General features: G+C 41.0%; 1 protein-coding gene and 1 long non-coding RNA gene across 3 annotated transcripts in view; one reads left to right on the top strand and one right to left on the bottom strand.

The window, feature by feature from the left end:
• The window catches only part of LOC311251130 (endonuclease V-like), a 33,636-nt gene that overhangs the window by 18,052 nt on the left and 3,191 nt on the right, over positions 1–12,393 (bottom strand). The window contains exons 3-7 of the mRNA XM_084343449.1: positions 9,880–10,014; positions 7,471–7,510; positions 5,946–6,058; positions 371–439; positions 50–178 (exon numbers count right to left, since the gene is read on the bottom strand). Of these exons, the coding sequence (XP_084199575.1) occupies positions 50–178; positions 371–439; positions 5,946–6,058; positions 7,471–7,510; positions 9,880–10,014 (486 nt within the window). The remainder of the gene's footprint in view (positions 1–49; positions 179–370; positions 440–5,945; positions 6,059–7,470; positions 7,511–9,879; positions 10,015–12,393) is intronic.
• LOC311251137 lies at positions 7,842–9,958 on the top strand. 2 transcript variants are annotated; one of them, XR_014621359.1, is made up of 4 exons: positions 7,842–8,023; positions 8,619–8,777; positions 8,872–8,929; positions 9,872–9,958. It is a non-coding gene; the product is annotated as an uncharacterized lncRNA (long non-coding RNA). The 2 variants fall into 2 exon arrangements; XR_014621358.1 differs by lacking the exon at positions 8,619–8,777.

Here is a 12,393-nt window from a genome sequence, read left to right as displayed (position 1 = left end):
CACTGTTGACTCGCAGTGTGTGTGTGTGTGTGTGTGTTTGTGTGTGTACCTGTCTGATGGGCTCTGGGACCCGGTAGCGGCAGCAGGAGTGTGTGAGGCGTACAGCTGTGTCCACACTGATCTTGTGGCCGACGGACACATACACGGGCTTGGAGCTCTTGTCGGAGCTCCGCAGTGCCTGGACACAAAGACAAACAGCTCCAGTAACTCTCTCTCTCTCTCTCTCTCTCTCTCTCTAGTTATCGTCGCACACATTTTGTTGAGTTTGACTTTTAGTTGGGTGGGTGTTCTTTGAAGTCAGCAGCAATAAAACAACACCTCCGTTAAGAGTATTTGTTTCTTTTTTGTGTGCGTCTGTCCTTTGCCGCACCTTTCCGAGCACTTTGCCTGAGGCGGCTGTGAGTGGGAAACTGTCTCCTCCTTTCTGCAGAGCAGCTATCTGTGGAGGCAAAGAAACACAAAATCAAAGTCAAAGAAGATGTACAGCATGCCAACACGAACAGCAGTGCACTGGAACAGACTATTAACCTGCTGTGGAGGCTTCACGCTCGTCTTATTCTTTAAACTCAGTGACTCGACTGTCCATATATTTGGAACAGTGGTATGTTTCAAAACTCCACGTTTAGAACAAATATAGTATTTTCTGAAGGATGCCTTTATATTTAAATGTTGGATTAAATACTTAAAGGGGACTGTTGTGCCTTGGCAGAGGTAAACACTCTACTGAGTGCCATTTTAGTTTTAGATTTAAATGATGAAACTTTGTCCATTTAAAAAAAAAAAAACTTCAAGTACAAGTCAATGTTTTTTTTAAAAACAACTTTTGTCACCTTTTTTCCCCAAAATGCTTCAATTATGTTTTGTTTTATGCTCAATAAAATCATCTAGATCTATGAGTGAACGAGCTGTACCCCGACACAAAACAGAGTAACTAAAAACTGTAATTATCAATATTAATTCATAGATGTGAGCATTTTTAGTGCTTTGATTTTGTGCATGAAAAATGTTAATTTTTTAAGGCTTTTCTGTAACCTGACAGCTCAAAATATTAGATTTACTATCCAACTGCTGAATTTATTCCAGAAACCCTGAACGACTAATGCAGATTTTGTCTGTTTTTTGTTAATATCAAACCCAAACTTTGAGATTAAAATCAGGAGAGATAATCGCCTATATAGGTTTCATATCAAGGCTGATCTGGCCATATTCTGAAGGATCGTATCAGCTATAAAAGAAACAGGACAAAAAAATCGGATCCTTTCTTTACTGTGTTTTGTCCACCTCAGCCTGCTGCTGTTGCAGCACACTGTATGGCAGTAGGGATCTACAGATGAAAGAACGTCCACAATAGTGCCAAAACAAGGTGTGCATAAGTCAGGCTGTTATTCCCATGTGTCAGCTAATCAGCTGTCAGTAAATATAAGCATCAGATTGGCCTCGGTAGATATCTATATACTAATATTCATTTGTTTCCATAACTGAATAAACAAGCTGTTCTCAGAGGAAAATAAGGTCCCAGAACACTGTTTGAAGCTAGAAAGGTGGCAGGGTCCAGCAAATATAAACTGAGTAAAACAAGTTTCAGTCAATAAAAATTTCTCTCTTCTGATTAAAATGTTTTTGCTAAAACTTCATAGTGCACCTTTAAAGGACTCAGGATCTGGATCAAATCAGATGTGGAAGATTCATTATATAACTAGTGGATGAATTTATGCTCTATCTCTCTATCTATGCTTTGGCAACGTAGTTCTTGTAACAGTCATGCCAATAAAGCAAAAGGAATTGAATTGAATTGAATTGAATTTAAAGTAACTTCACTTTAAAAAGATCTCTTCCTTTTATTTCGATGGGGACTGAAAGTTTTTGTCTCACAATCGAAGAGACAGTGCAAAGTCAGATGTGGTGATGTGGGCCGCTGTTGACAGGTGTGCTGTGGGTTATGGGCCAGAGCGATGAAGGGAGCTTAGCCTCCATGATGGATGGGGTGTCTGCTCTACTATGACTGATTACAGCAAGCAGCCAGCGGGGAGACAAGAGGGGCCGCACAGGGCCTCCGATCCTGGCTGGGATGAGGCCAACAGTGTGTGTGTGCGTGTGTGTTTGTGTTTGTGCATTTGGTTCGGTGAGGGAGAGGTTTGGCTCCTGTGAAGCGAAAGCAGGCCTGAAGCCAGAACAGCAGAAGTCGGAAAGACAGAGCAAGTCATCAATAACACACTAGTTTGAGTTACAGCCAGGCCATCAGTGAGAGAGAGAGAGAGAGAGAGAGAGAGAGAGAGAGAGAGACAAAGGCAAAAGGTGGAGAAAAAGAAAAAAGATGAGATGGGAGAAAAAGAAAGTGAGGGGGAGAAATGGGATGAAGGAGAAGAGAAGGAGGGAAACACTGCAGGTGAAGAGAGAGAAAGACAAATACAGAGGACAACAAGAAACTTCAACAACAAGCAGGGAATTTATCACAAGTGTAACAAAGAGGACAAAGAGGAAGAAAAGAAACATCCTTTCTCCTCTTTCACCCTCTCTGTTTTGTCTCAGACTCAGATTAAAACACACAGCACTCCCTCTCCTCTATTCGAGCACAGACAAATGACTCTTACATCTTCTGGGCATTCAGCCTCAAGTAACATAGAGCCACTGAACAGGTAGAGGCAGGCTGTTCTGCTCAAGGACACTTCAGAAGGATGAAATCATCCTTTAATGGACACATTGTCTGTTGAGAGGACCTGAAAAACTAAAAAAAGCATAGTGTTTCCATCTGTTTAAAGACTCAAGTGTCATTTTCCTGCACTGGAGAGTTTTCTGTAACCCCAGTTTCCTTTTTTTCTTGATTTAAAGGTCATACTGATAGCATTTCTTCCCTAAAAACATGAATATGATTGTGAATTGACAATATAAAACATTATGTCTGGTCCAAAACGATTGTTTTGTTTATGTCTGTGTAAGAATTCTGACATTTGGTTCCAGCTTCTAACAAGGTTTGTGAGCCAATAGCATAACACCATTGGTATCACGTGGTAACTGTGTTTCGTCAGCATCAACGTCCGTGTAGTGGCCAGTTTGTGGGGAAAAAAAACAAAAAAACGAAAAGATGGCTGAGCTCTGAAGCGTACTGTGCTGCCCTATTCAAAAGAAGCTAAAGTTTGCTTGTTAGTGAACCGCTCAAAATCTATAACACTGCAAAACTAGCTCTTTAGATGATGTTTTAAATGATGTGACTACACGGCTAGCATTGCAGGTAACCACGTTTGAATATTTCGAGATTTATATCATGTTTATTCATTTCAATCTTTGGAAGGAGGTAAATAAGTGTAAGCACAAGTTTTAAAATCGGTCAATCGGCACAATTACCAAAAGTACAAAAAGTAGGTCACGTGGCTGTGACAGTGAGTCACTGTGGCTGTCCGCTGTTTGCTAACCGCTAACCGCCTGCTGGCTCCAGCTCCATACTTATTGCACTGAGAGACATGACAGTGATACAGATCCTCTCATCTCATTCTCAGAAAGAAATCATGAGCATACTGAACTGATACATACAGAACTCTTTTGTAAGAAGAGTTATGAAGGCTGAATATAAGCCTGAAATTAACTTAAATTAATCCATAGCAAGACAGTCTCTCTAACCACTTGGTCATTGTGCCAGGACTGTGTCTGTACTACACATGCACACAATGCCTGTGTCTGATAAAGACATCACAAACACCTTTACTCTCAAAGCACGCACATTTAATTACAGCGACTGAGAGAACTTTCTCTCAGTAACCTTCAGAGACACTTCTCAGACTGCTTATTGGTTTTTAAAAAAATTCTGGCTTTTTTTAAAACCCTTTCAGATATCTAATTGAGTACGGCAGCATCTCGCTCGTCAGAGGTACGTGCTGGTGTGCGTGTTCATCCGCTGAAGGCTAATCTTATTTCTCAATATCTAATTTTGTGAAATTTGGTAGGGAGCCTGACATGGCTTGCGTTTCACGGATTACTTCACAGCTAATTTCCCACCAAGCGCTCAAACGCCAAAACTGGTGTTGACTTCAGTTCTGTGCGCGCCTGTAGACAAATTAGGTGGAGCCCCAGAGAGCGACAATTACATCAATATGGACGGGAGGGGGGGTTCTAAGATGTCATGCACAGAGAATGATCCAAAGCTAACAGCTTGAGTCCAAACGACTTAAAAAGCTGACGATACCTGATAGCTTAAGTGAACATGTCCAAGCCACTCAGATTTTGGCACAGATAGCATCAGTGGATAAGTGAGACCGCCTCCTCAGAGGTGACCATGTTCTGTGTAAACAAAGAGATCAGGTTCGTCCCCTCAGCAGAGACGCACCAACATTTTCTGACGCCAAAGCCACCAGCACTAATTGAGGGAGATTGATACACTCCTATGGAGAATTGGATTAGCATGTTACATTAACTTCATGAAGACTGCTGGGGTTATAAGCAGCGAGTCTTTGTGCCTGCTAATTGAGTTAGCAGTGAATTGGATGATCGCTACAGTCGTCCACGCTGGTTCCCTTTGAAACCATTGAGTAGTGCTTGTCATCAGCATTACAGGAAATGTCCATCACGACTCTTCTACATGCCATCAATAAATCATTAGCATGATGACATTAACCTCAGGGAAACACTTGAGCTCAGTTATTATCAGTCACCTCAGAGCAAAAAAACAGGGTTCAAGCCCTTTCTGTTTCTCTAGTTTCTCTTGTTTCTCTCAGCATGTTTGTGTTGGTTTGCTTCAGGCATGCGCCCCAAACACTGCAGATACAATTTTTAGCCATTTTCCAGAGGGATGACAGACGTGTGTTGCTGCATCTCAACCTAACTGCCAGAATAAATGTTGGCAATGTACATTACTGCAAACCAGATCTGTTGAAACTTTACATTTCTCTATGTTGCACCTTTTTGTGTTTTTAGGTTCAGTTTTCTAATTCATGTTGTTATGGTTAAAACACAGTCTCGAACAGCAGTCACTGGCTTGGCTGCTTTCTCACCTGTAACCCCACCACCCCCACCTCTGGTTATGACAGTCAGGTCATAAACATGTAATGAATATATGATGACACATTTTGTAGAAACGTCAACATGGCAGGTAGCCTATGACACGTACGAATGTGAACGCATCAGTGGTTTGCATAAATGTTAACTTCCAATGTTTCATTCTGGCGACCGGGCTGTGCATACGCATATAAGCGAGTGTACAAATCTAATCAGAAAAAGAAAATATCTTTAATAGAAATCATGAGCAGGATTGAAGAGTGTGACAGTCTGAACATCAGCTGCTCAAATCAAAGCTCATGGCAGCAAATAAAAGTGTTTACTCTGTAACTTTAGACTCCAGCCAGACGCCTGATAATCAGGAAGATTTAACTTTAACTTGTTTCCATTCTCTCCCCAACAGGTCACTGAGGCTCCACACTGAAACAAAGTGAACATTTGCATATTAATGAAACCCAGTTCCTGCTGTCCCCCAGGTATACTTTGACCAAAAGGTATTTGCTGCAGCTTGATTTGTATTCAAAAAGTCACATTAGCATTAGCTACACATGGAGGCCTCGGCTTGCAATAAAAGTCACACTGTCAAAACAGCATACACACTAACACACACACACACACACGCACGTACAGAGAGCAGTGTAAGTGTTCCAATGCACGCACACACACACACATTTAAAAAAGTAATTGAGGATTCTGTCCTTTCTTTGCTTTTTTTTTAGAATGCAGGCGGCAATAAACAAAAGAAAGAAGAGATTTTACTTTGATAACTTATCTTGAATAATTTATCTATTGACTCTTGTCAAGGGTGGCAGCTCTTTTACAGACACAGCATATGTACACGGCAAGAGAGATCACATAATGAACACATAAAGCTGTGCAGCACAGCACGGAGAAAAATAGAGTTAAAAAAAAACCAGAGTAAAACTGAGGTTAAAAGGTAGTCCTAAGTTTAGTCTCACCTGTGACTGGTGTTCTTCGTTCTTGTACACACCCTGCACCTGCAGCAGGTTCTTGGCCACGCCCACACACGGCAGCCCTGAAAGCACTCCCAGATGACACGCCAGGCCGAACTCTGCACGGTCCACAAAGTGACATGTCAAATCCGGACTAAAACCAAACTCAAACCCAAAACTTGGGTTGCTCTAGACACAAGTATTGACTTGTTGTTATATAATAAATACATATTTCATGATTGCACATCGCCAGCCTGACAAGCATAAAAGAACTGCTGAGCCTTATTTTAAGAGAAAGACAAGACAGCTTGCAGAATTTATCCAACTGACCTACACAGCTTGCTGGGCTGGCCTTGAATTCTTAATTATTTTTTTTAAAGAAGCTCATTGTTGGATCTGAATCTAAATATTCAATGTAATAAGATGACATTAACTACACATTCACACTGAAATGTTTGTCAGGTGTGTGTCAGACACACTTAGGATAAGACGTTACTTTGTCTTGCTCTCCTCTTTGCTCAAAGGAAAAGTCTGTGTATTTTGAGAAATATGTTTCTTTGCTTTCTCACCAAGAGTGAGATGAGATTTATTTCAATCTCATGTCTGTGCATCAGGTACAGAGCTCAAATGAAGCGGGTTAGTCACGCTGAGCATAAGGACTGAAAGCGAGGGAGACAGGTAGCCTGGTTCAGTCCAACGTGGACCAAAAAAAAACACCTTTCTAAATATTATGTCTTGTTTGTTAAATCCATACATCAACACACAGAAACAAGATTTATATCATCTCACTCTCAGAGAGAAAGCAAATTAACATATTTCCCATAATATTGAACTTTTCCTTACTTGAGGGCTGCTATCGGGACCACTTTACATTTTACTGAACAACCTGGGTTATTGTAAACAACTTCAGCCACACATGGCTCGGGGGATCTGACAGCATTAGACATTTCCCCCTGTCAGAGTAGAACAAGTGTGAATATGTTTTTAATGATAGCTTGATGTCAAGTGTCTTTGTCAGCCATTACACTGAGCCAACAGAGATATAGTCATACAGCTGGCAAATGTTGCATTCACATCATATCGTTTAAAACATAATTATGAGCAGCCGAGTGGGGTATGACGTTCCCGTCAGCCTCTGGCACATCATTCTGAGTCTGTAATTTCTGACAACGCCAGTGAAAGAGCATGTCAACAAACCGTTGGCAGAATTGCCAACAGTCTACAATAGATTTAGCAAATTTTACAAGGGCTGCACACTGCTGTTTTATCTCCAGGGTTAGCACTTCAGCTAACGACTGTGTGAACAATCCCAATTCAAAATGATGGGTGATTTTTCTGTGAATGCATCTTAACACTGAAATGGAATGTGCATGTTGTTATTATCATTGATATGTTATTAATTACAACCACGTTTTGCCAAGAAATATAAAAATGTTTGTTGTAAAAATGTCTAATGCACGTTTCTCTGTATGTCAGTGAACGCATGCTGCCATAAAATCAAAGAGAAAAAGCACAGGACAGCTTGGCTTACCTCTGTAATGGAAGAGACCATTCCCATCAACAAACACCACCTGTTGAGAGGGCACACGACATTTATTTCCCTGTAGTACGAAACAAAGCGTGGCATGTAAAGTATGTGTTTGTAAAGCTCTCTGAGCTGCTGCACTGTTCTGCAGGTTTAATGAGAACGGTTCTAAGGTTCTCGACCTTTTGACGAGTCGTACAGTCGCAGGAGCACGAGCACAGCTGTAATGAATAATGTTAATCAAGGCTGCTCAGAACCTTCAGTGGAGCAGAGGCATCGTTAACGTTATTAGTTCCACCTGTGTGAGTCCTGATACAATAAGTTAAAGTGCCTGCTGTTGAACTTGTTTTCTCCTCATCTACAGTCTACTGCTTCCTAGTTGAAACCTCCAGCTGCTGACCTCCAAACATTCCAGCTGCACGACGACAAGCGTTAACAAAAAACTTGGCTGACTGTAACAAAATGATGTCTCTTTGGAAGGTGTGCACACAGATGAACCCTCAACAGTGAAGCCTCCTTGCGAATATAACTGAAATGGAGGAGGGGAACAACACATGAGGTAACAGACGCCAGTCTACATTTTATTTAATGGCACTTTTTTACTTGGAGATGTGTGTAAATGTTACATTCACTCACCGTAAAACAAATACTGTAGCCTACAAATGAGGGGTCAACAGATACGGCTTTATCAGGGCTGATACCGATACAGATTATTAGAAATCATATTCATTTTCAGTAAAAATGAAAATCTTAGTGTCAAAATTGATGGAAGTGATGGAATTTACCAGAGTACAATTTACTCAAGTACTGTTTTGAGTACTTTACATCTTCTGCTACTTTATACTTCCTCGCCGCTACATTTGTTTGATACATTTAGTTACTAGTTACTTTGCAGAGTCTGATTATTCAGTGTTTATAGTTTATAAATTGCGACGTGTTACCAATCAGATAGTGTTGTGGATGGGACATTGTGTGAGAGGAGACTGCATCAGAGCCAAATAAGCACATTTTTAAATTAGTTTATTTTATTAGCAATCTGAAAAATCACCTATATTGATAATCGGAAAAATGTTTAATATCAGCCTGATAATCGGCCTGGTACAAATATCTACTACCGTACTAACATGGGTGATGCCACTGTTGTGTGACTTCAGACACCTGCTCCCTCATGAAGTTGAGGTAGATGGATTTGCCCTGCGTTTACAAGTCGGAATTCTGACTTCGCGTGGCAATCCAACTTTTTCGAGGAGGAAGACAGAAAATGTTCTCGTCACAAGTTGTCTGGAACGCAGCATATGACCCCAGCTGCTGAGGTAGAGTGCGAGACAGCAGAGTCTTTAGCCTGAGCTTCAAAAGTTAAAGTTGGTTAGAAACAAGAGCCTCAAACTGATATTCTGACTCCTACAGCTCCCGATGAATTCCTGAAGCCAAAGGTGACCCTACAGACATATTTCATCATCAAATCGTAAGTCACCATGAAGAAGTCACTTCAAAGGTTGCAGATAAAGGGAGCAGTGACTGCATCTGTCCAGGGCTAAATGTCAGGGGAAGAAAAAAGCATGTGCGTGTGTGTGTGTGTGTGTGTGTGTGTGTGTGTGTGTGTGTGTGTGTGTGTGTGTGTGTGTGTGTGTGTGTGAGATAGTGCACATGGTGGATGCAGGCGTGTATGTGTGTGTTTCTGCATACCTGTGTGCACGGTGACAGAAAGAGAGCGATAGAGTAGGAGGAAGCGAGGGAGGTGTGTGGGCTGTGACAAACAGCAGTGAGTGGGTGAGGATGAATCCGAGGTGTCTCTTTGAGAAACAGTGAGATGGTGAGAAGAGAAAAGCTTTGAAAAAGTAGCTGCAACTCATTCTGTGGGTTTTAATTCAAAATGAAACCAACCAAGGTTTACACCATTTAAATAGTGTCAGTGAGTTGTCAGTCTTGTTGTGTGTGTGTAATCAATAACTCAGTCTATAACTAATCTCTTCAGTTCATCCTGAATGCCCCAAATATTGAAAATGACCAGAAACCCCAAGTCCTATCTGTACTTTAATGATTGAGGCTAGCATTTCAAGCCAATATGCTAATCTTAGCATGCAACGTTAGCAAGCTTACAGTATGCTTTACAGTATGTTAACATGCTATGAGTAAAACTAATACTGGCACTGATACATATGCATGTTAGCATGCTAGCTTTAGCATTATAATCAAAGCTCACGCATTTGAGAGATGTATCGTTCTTCTCGTCTCTCGTCACTCACTCACTTCACAAAATGTTAAAAATGTTCTCCTATAAAGTTAACAAATTTGAATCCACATTACAAAAGTGAAGACAGGGCTATGTGCACACACAGGTTGATGACCCGTTTAAGGACTTTTCTGCACCTGAGAAATCATGTGTGTCATCAATGTGTGTGTGCAGAAGCTGACCTGAGGCAGAAGTTCAGGCTGGTTCCCCTCCAGCCGCTGCAGAGCATCCAGGAGGAAGGGGGTCTCTCTGAAAGCCAGGAAGCCAGCTACATAGGGGGCCGTCAGGGTCACCATCTGACTATCCTCATACAGCACCTTGGGAAAAACAGGGGACAGAAACACACTGCTGAGTGGTTATAGACTCTGCGGTGATCATAAAGCTATTATTTTTTCTCCATGGGTCCAACCAAACCTGTTTGACTCCTGTAAACTGCCCTAAAGGCAGTGAGTTTGGAAACATCTGTGCTCCTGAATGGCGCTCAGACAGTGTCAGGGGTCAGGTGCCGCATGCTTCGGACAAATGCGTCCACCCCAGTGTATATGTAAGGGTGAGTTCACAGACTCACACAAGCTGTGCAAGATAATCACCAACATCCCCCATCTGGCACAAAATGGAACATCTGTTGCTCATTTCATCCAAGGCTGTGAAAATGTACAGAAACTAAATGCATCTTTTTAGGTTACCTGCTTAAAATAAATTACATATTTTTTGTCAGCATACATATCTGCTCTGTAAATCTGATGTCCTGTGTTCTCCTATGAGAAAATAATCAATGGTCCATGCTCTATATTTTTGGTTTCACGATGGCGTTACCCTGTCTGTGCATGTACCAGCTGCAATGCCCGTAGCCCTCCCTCAACACAAAACAAAACTTATTTTTGTATAGCCAATCAAATCTGCATATACTTACACTTTAACATATTAGCTTTATCGCTAATGTGCTTTCTAGCTAATGTCTCCTCCTACTCTAAAAGCATGTCTTGCGTTGAACAATTGCATACTGAAACAACAAACAAACAAACAAACATCTACTGGACAAAATATTCCACAGCTGATGTAAATTTGGCACATTCAGCACACTGAGCACAGTGAACAGCATAAAGCTAACATGCAAATGTCAAAGTTGGCTAATTTAGTTACTAAATGAGTCTAAAGTGTGTGGTGGTCATCATTCAAAAACGCTGCTGCTAACAGGACACTGTCTGTCCATAGCTCTAAGCTGTAGTCACCAGTTAGTTTATTACCTCCACAAAGGAGGATATAACACAAAAACTACAGCACAGATTCACATGAAAACTTGGATGAAGGATAGGTCTCAGCCCAGAAGAGACCATGTAAACTATTGGTGCGGATCCAGATAACAGGATGGATTTCTCTTACTTTCTTATCATCGTGTGGGGGCTTTTTTTTTTTTTTTTTTTATTTCTCGAGGCATAATATCTGGATCTTGATGAAAAAAATCAGGTATATTTGGGGGGCTGGTATCTGTGAGTGAGTACAGAGGGGGACTGTTGGGCCTTGGTGGAGGTATGAGCTCTGCTGAGTGCCTTTCTAGTTTGCATTGTGTCTTCGTGCCCCTGCCTCCTCAGCTGTCAATCAAACATGTACAATGGCTTTCCTATCAAAGGCTTTGGGGCTAAAGGAGAATATCTGATGTTTATTTCCAATTTAGTGTTTCCCCTTTCAAATTAAAAATATTTAGTGTAGATTTGACAGCAAATACAGGGAAGATTAATTGTGAGTTCAGTTGAACCTTAATAGATGAAGTTTGATTCTATGAGACTAAACCATGGTTGGTGATAGTATTTATAGAAAGTGCTAAAACAAAAAAACGACTGTCATTTCCAATGCTTACAACAATGAGATTGCCAAACTGACGAGACTCTACAGTGGTATGGTCTCTTTGGGGTTTTGCGAGCACAGCCTGCTGGATTAAACAGTTTTAATGGAAAAAATACATTTGTAAGTATAATCAAAATGTTCCAAACACATTGTGATGCTCTGGAGCTCGAGCTGTCACCTTTGGCACAATTTTAAATCATTTCCTTTTCACAATGAGATTATTTGCCAAGGTCTCTATCATCCAGTACAAAACACCTTTTATTAAGGCCTGCAGCAGCAGCTACAAGAGACATGCCATCAGAAATGTTACCTTCCATTCAGTATATGTCAATGTCGTATTTCTGACTGCAGCGAGCTTCATCCCTCTCTGCTGTGAGAGGTTATTGGCAAGGATTTTAACAACTAAAGTTATTCTTATATTTATTCTTCTTATTCTTCTATTTATTTTATTTGCAGTGTGCTGATGTCATGTTTGAGAGTAGACTGTGCAATAAAATCACTGCAGCAATGTATACAATGTGCATCATGTGTGCAGTATTACTTAGTGTCACACATGGCCTCAGGTGGCAGTGTTGGAGTAAATTGAAAGCAAGCAGGGAACATAATTCCATTATTGGACAACATTTCTGAACAACATTTCATTAGCCTCGTTGGCTTCATGCATCAACAACGTGCAGTGACAAATGTCATTAATTATAATGGGCTGTACGATGAGAAGGTGCCAGCAGCCCATGTTAATGCACAGATAAATAGCAGGAGCGATGAATGCTTGTGAAAGGCTGTACAAAAAGTAAATTAAATGAAAATTGGGACCGCCAAGGTCTTGTCACCAGCCACTTCAACAAGACTTG

This window comes from Pagrus pagrus, assembly GCF_965226575.1.
Source record: "Pagrus pagrus genome assembly, chromosome: 2".
NCBI classification, from domain to species: Eukaryota; Metazoa; Chordata; class Actinopteri; order Spariformes; family Sparidae; genus Pagrus; species Pagrus pagrus.
The sequence above is the reverse complement of the archived record's forward strand: the minus strand, read 5'-3'. Positions and strand labels throughout refer to the sequence as shown.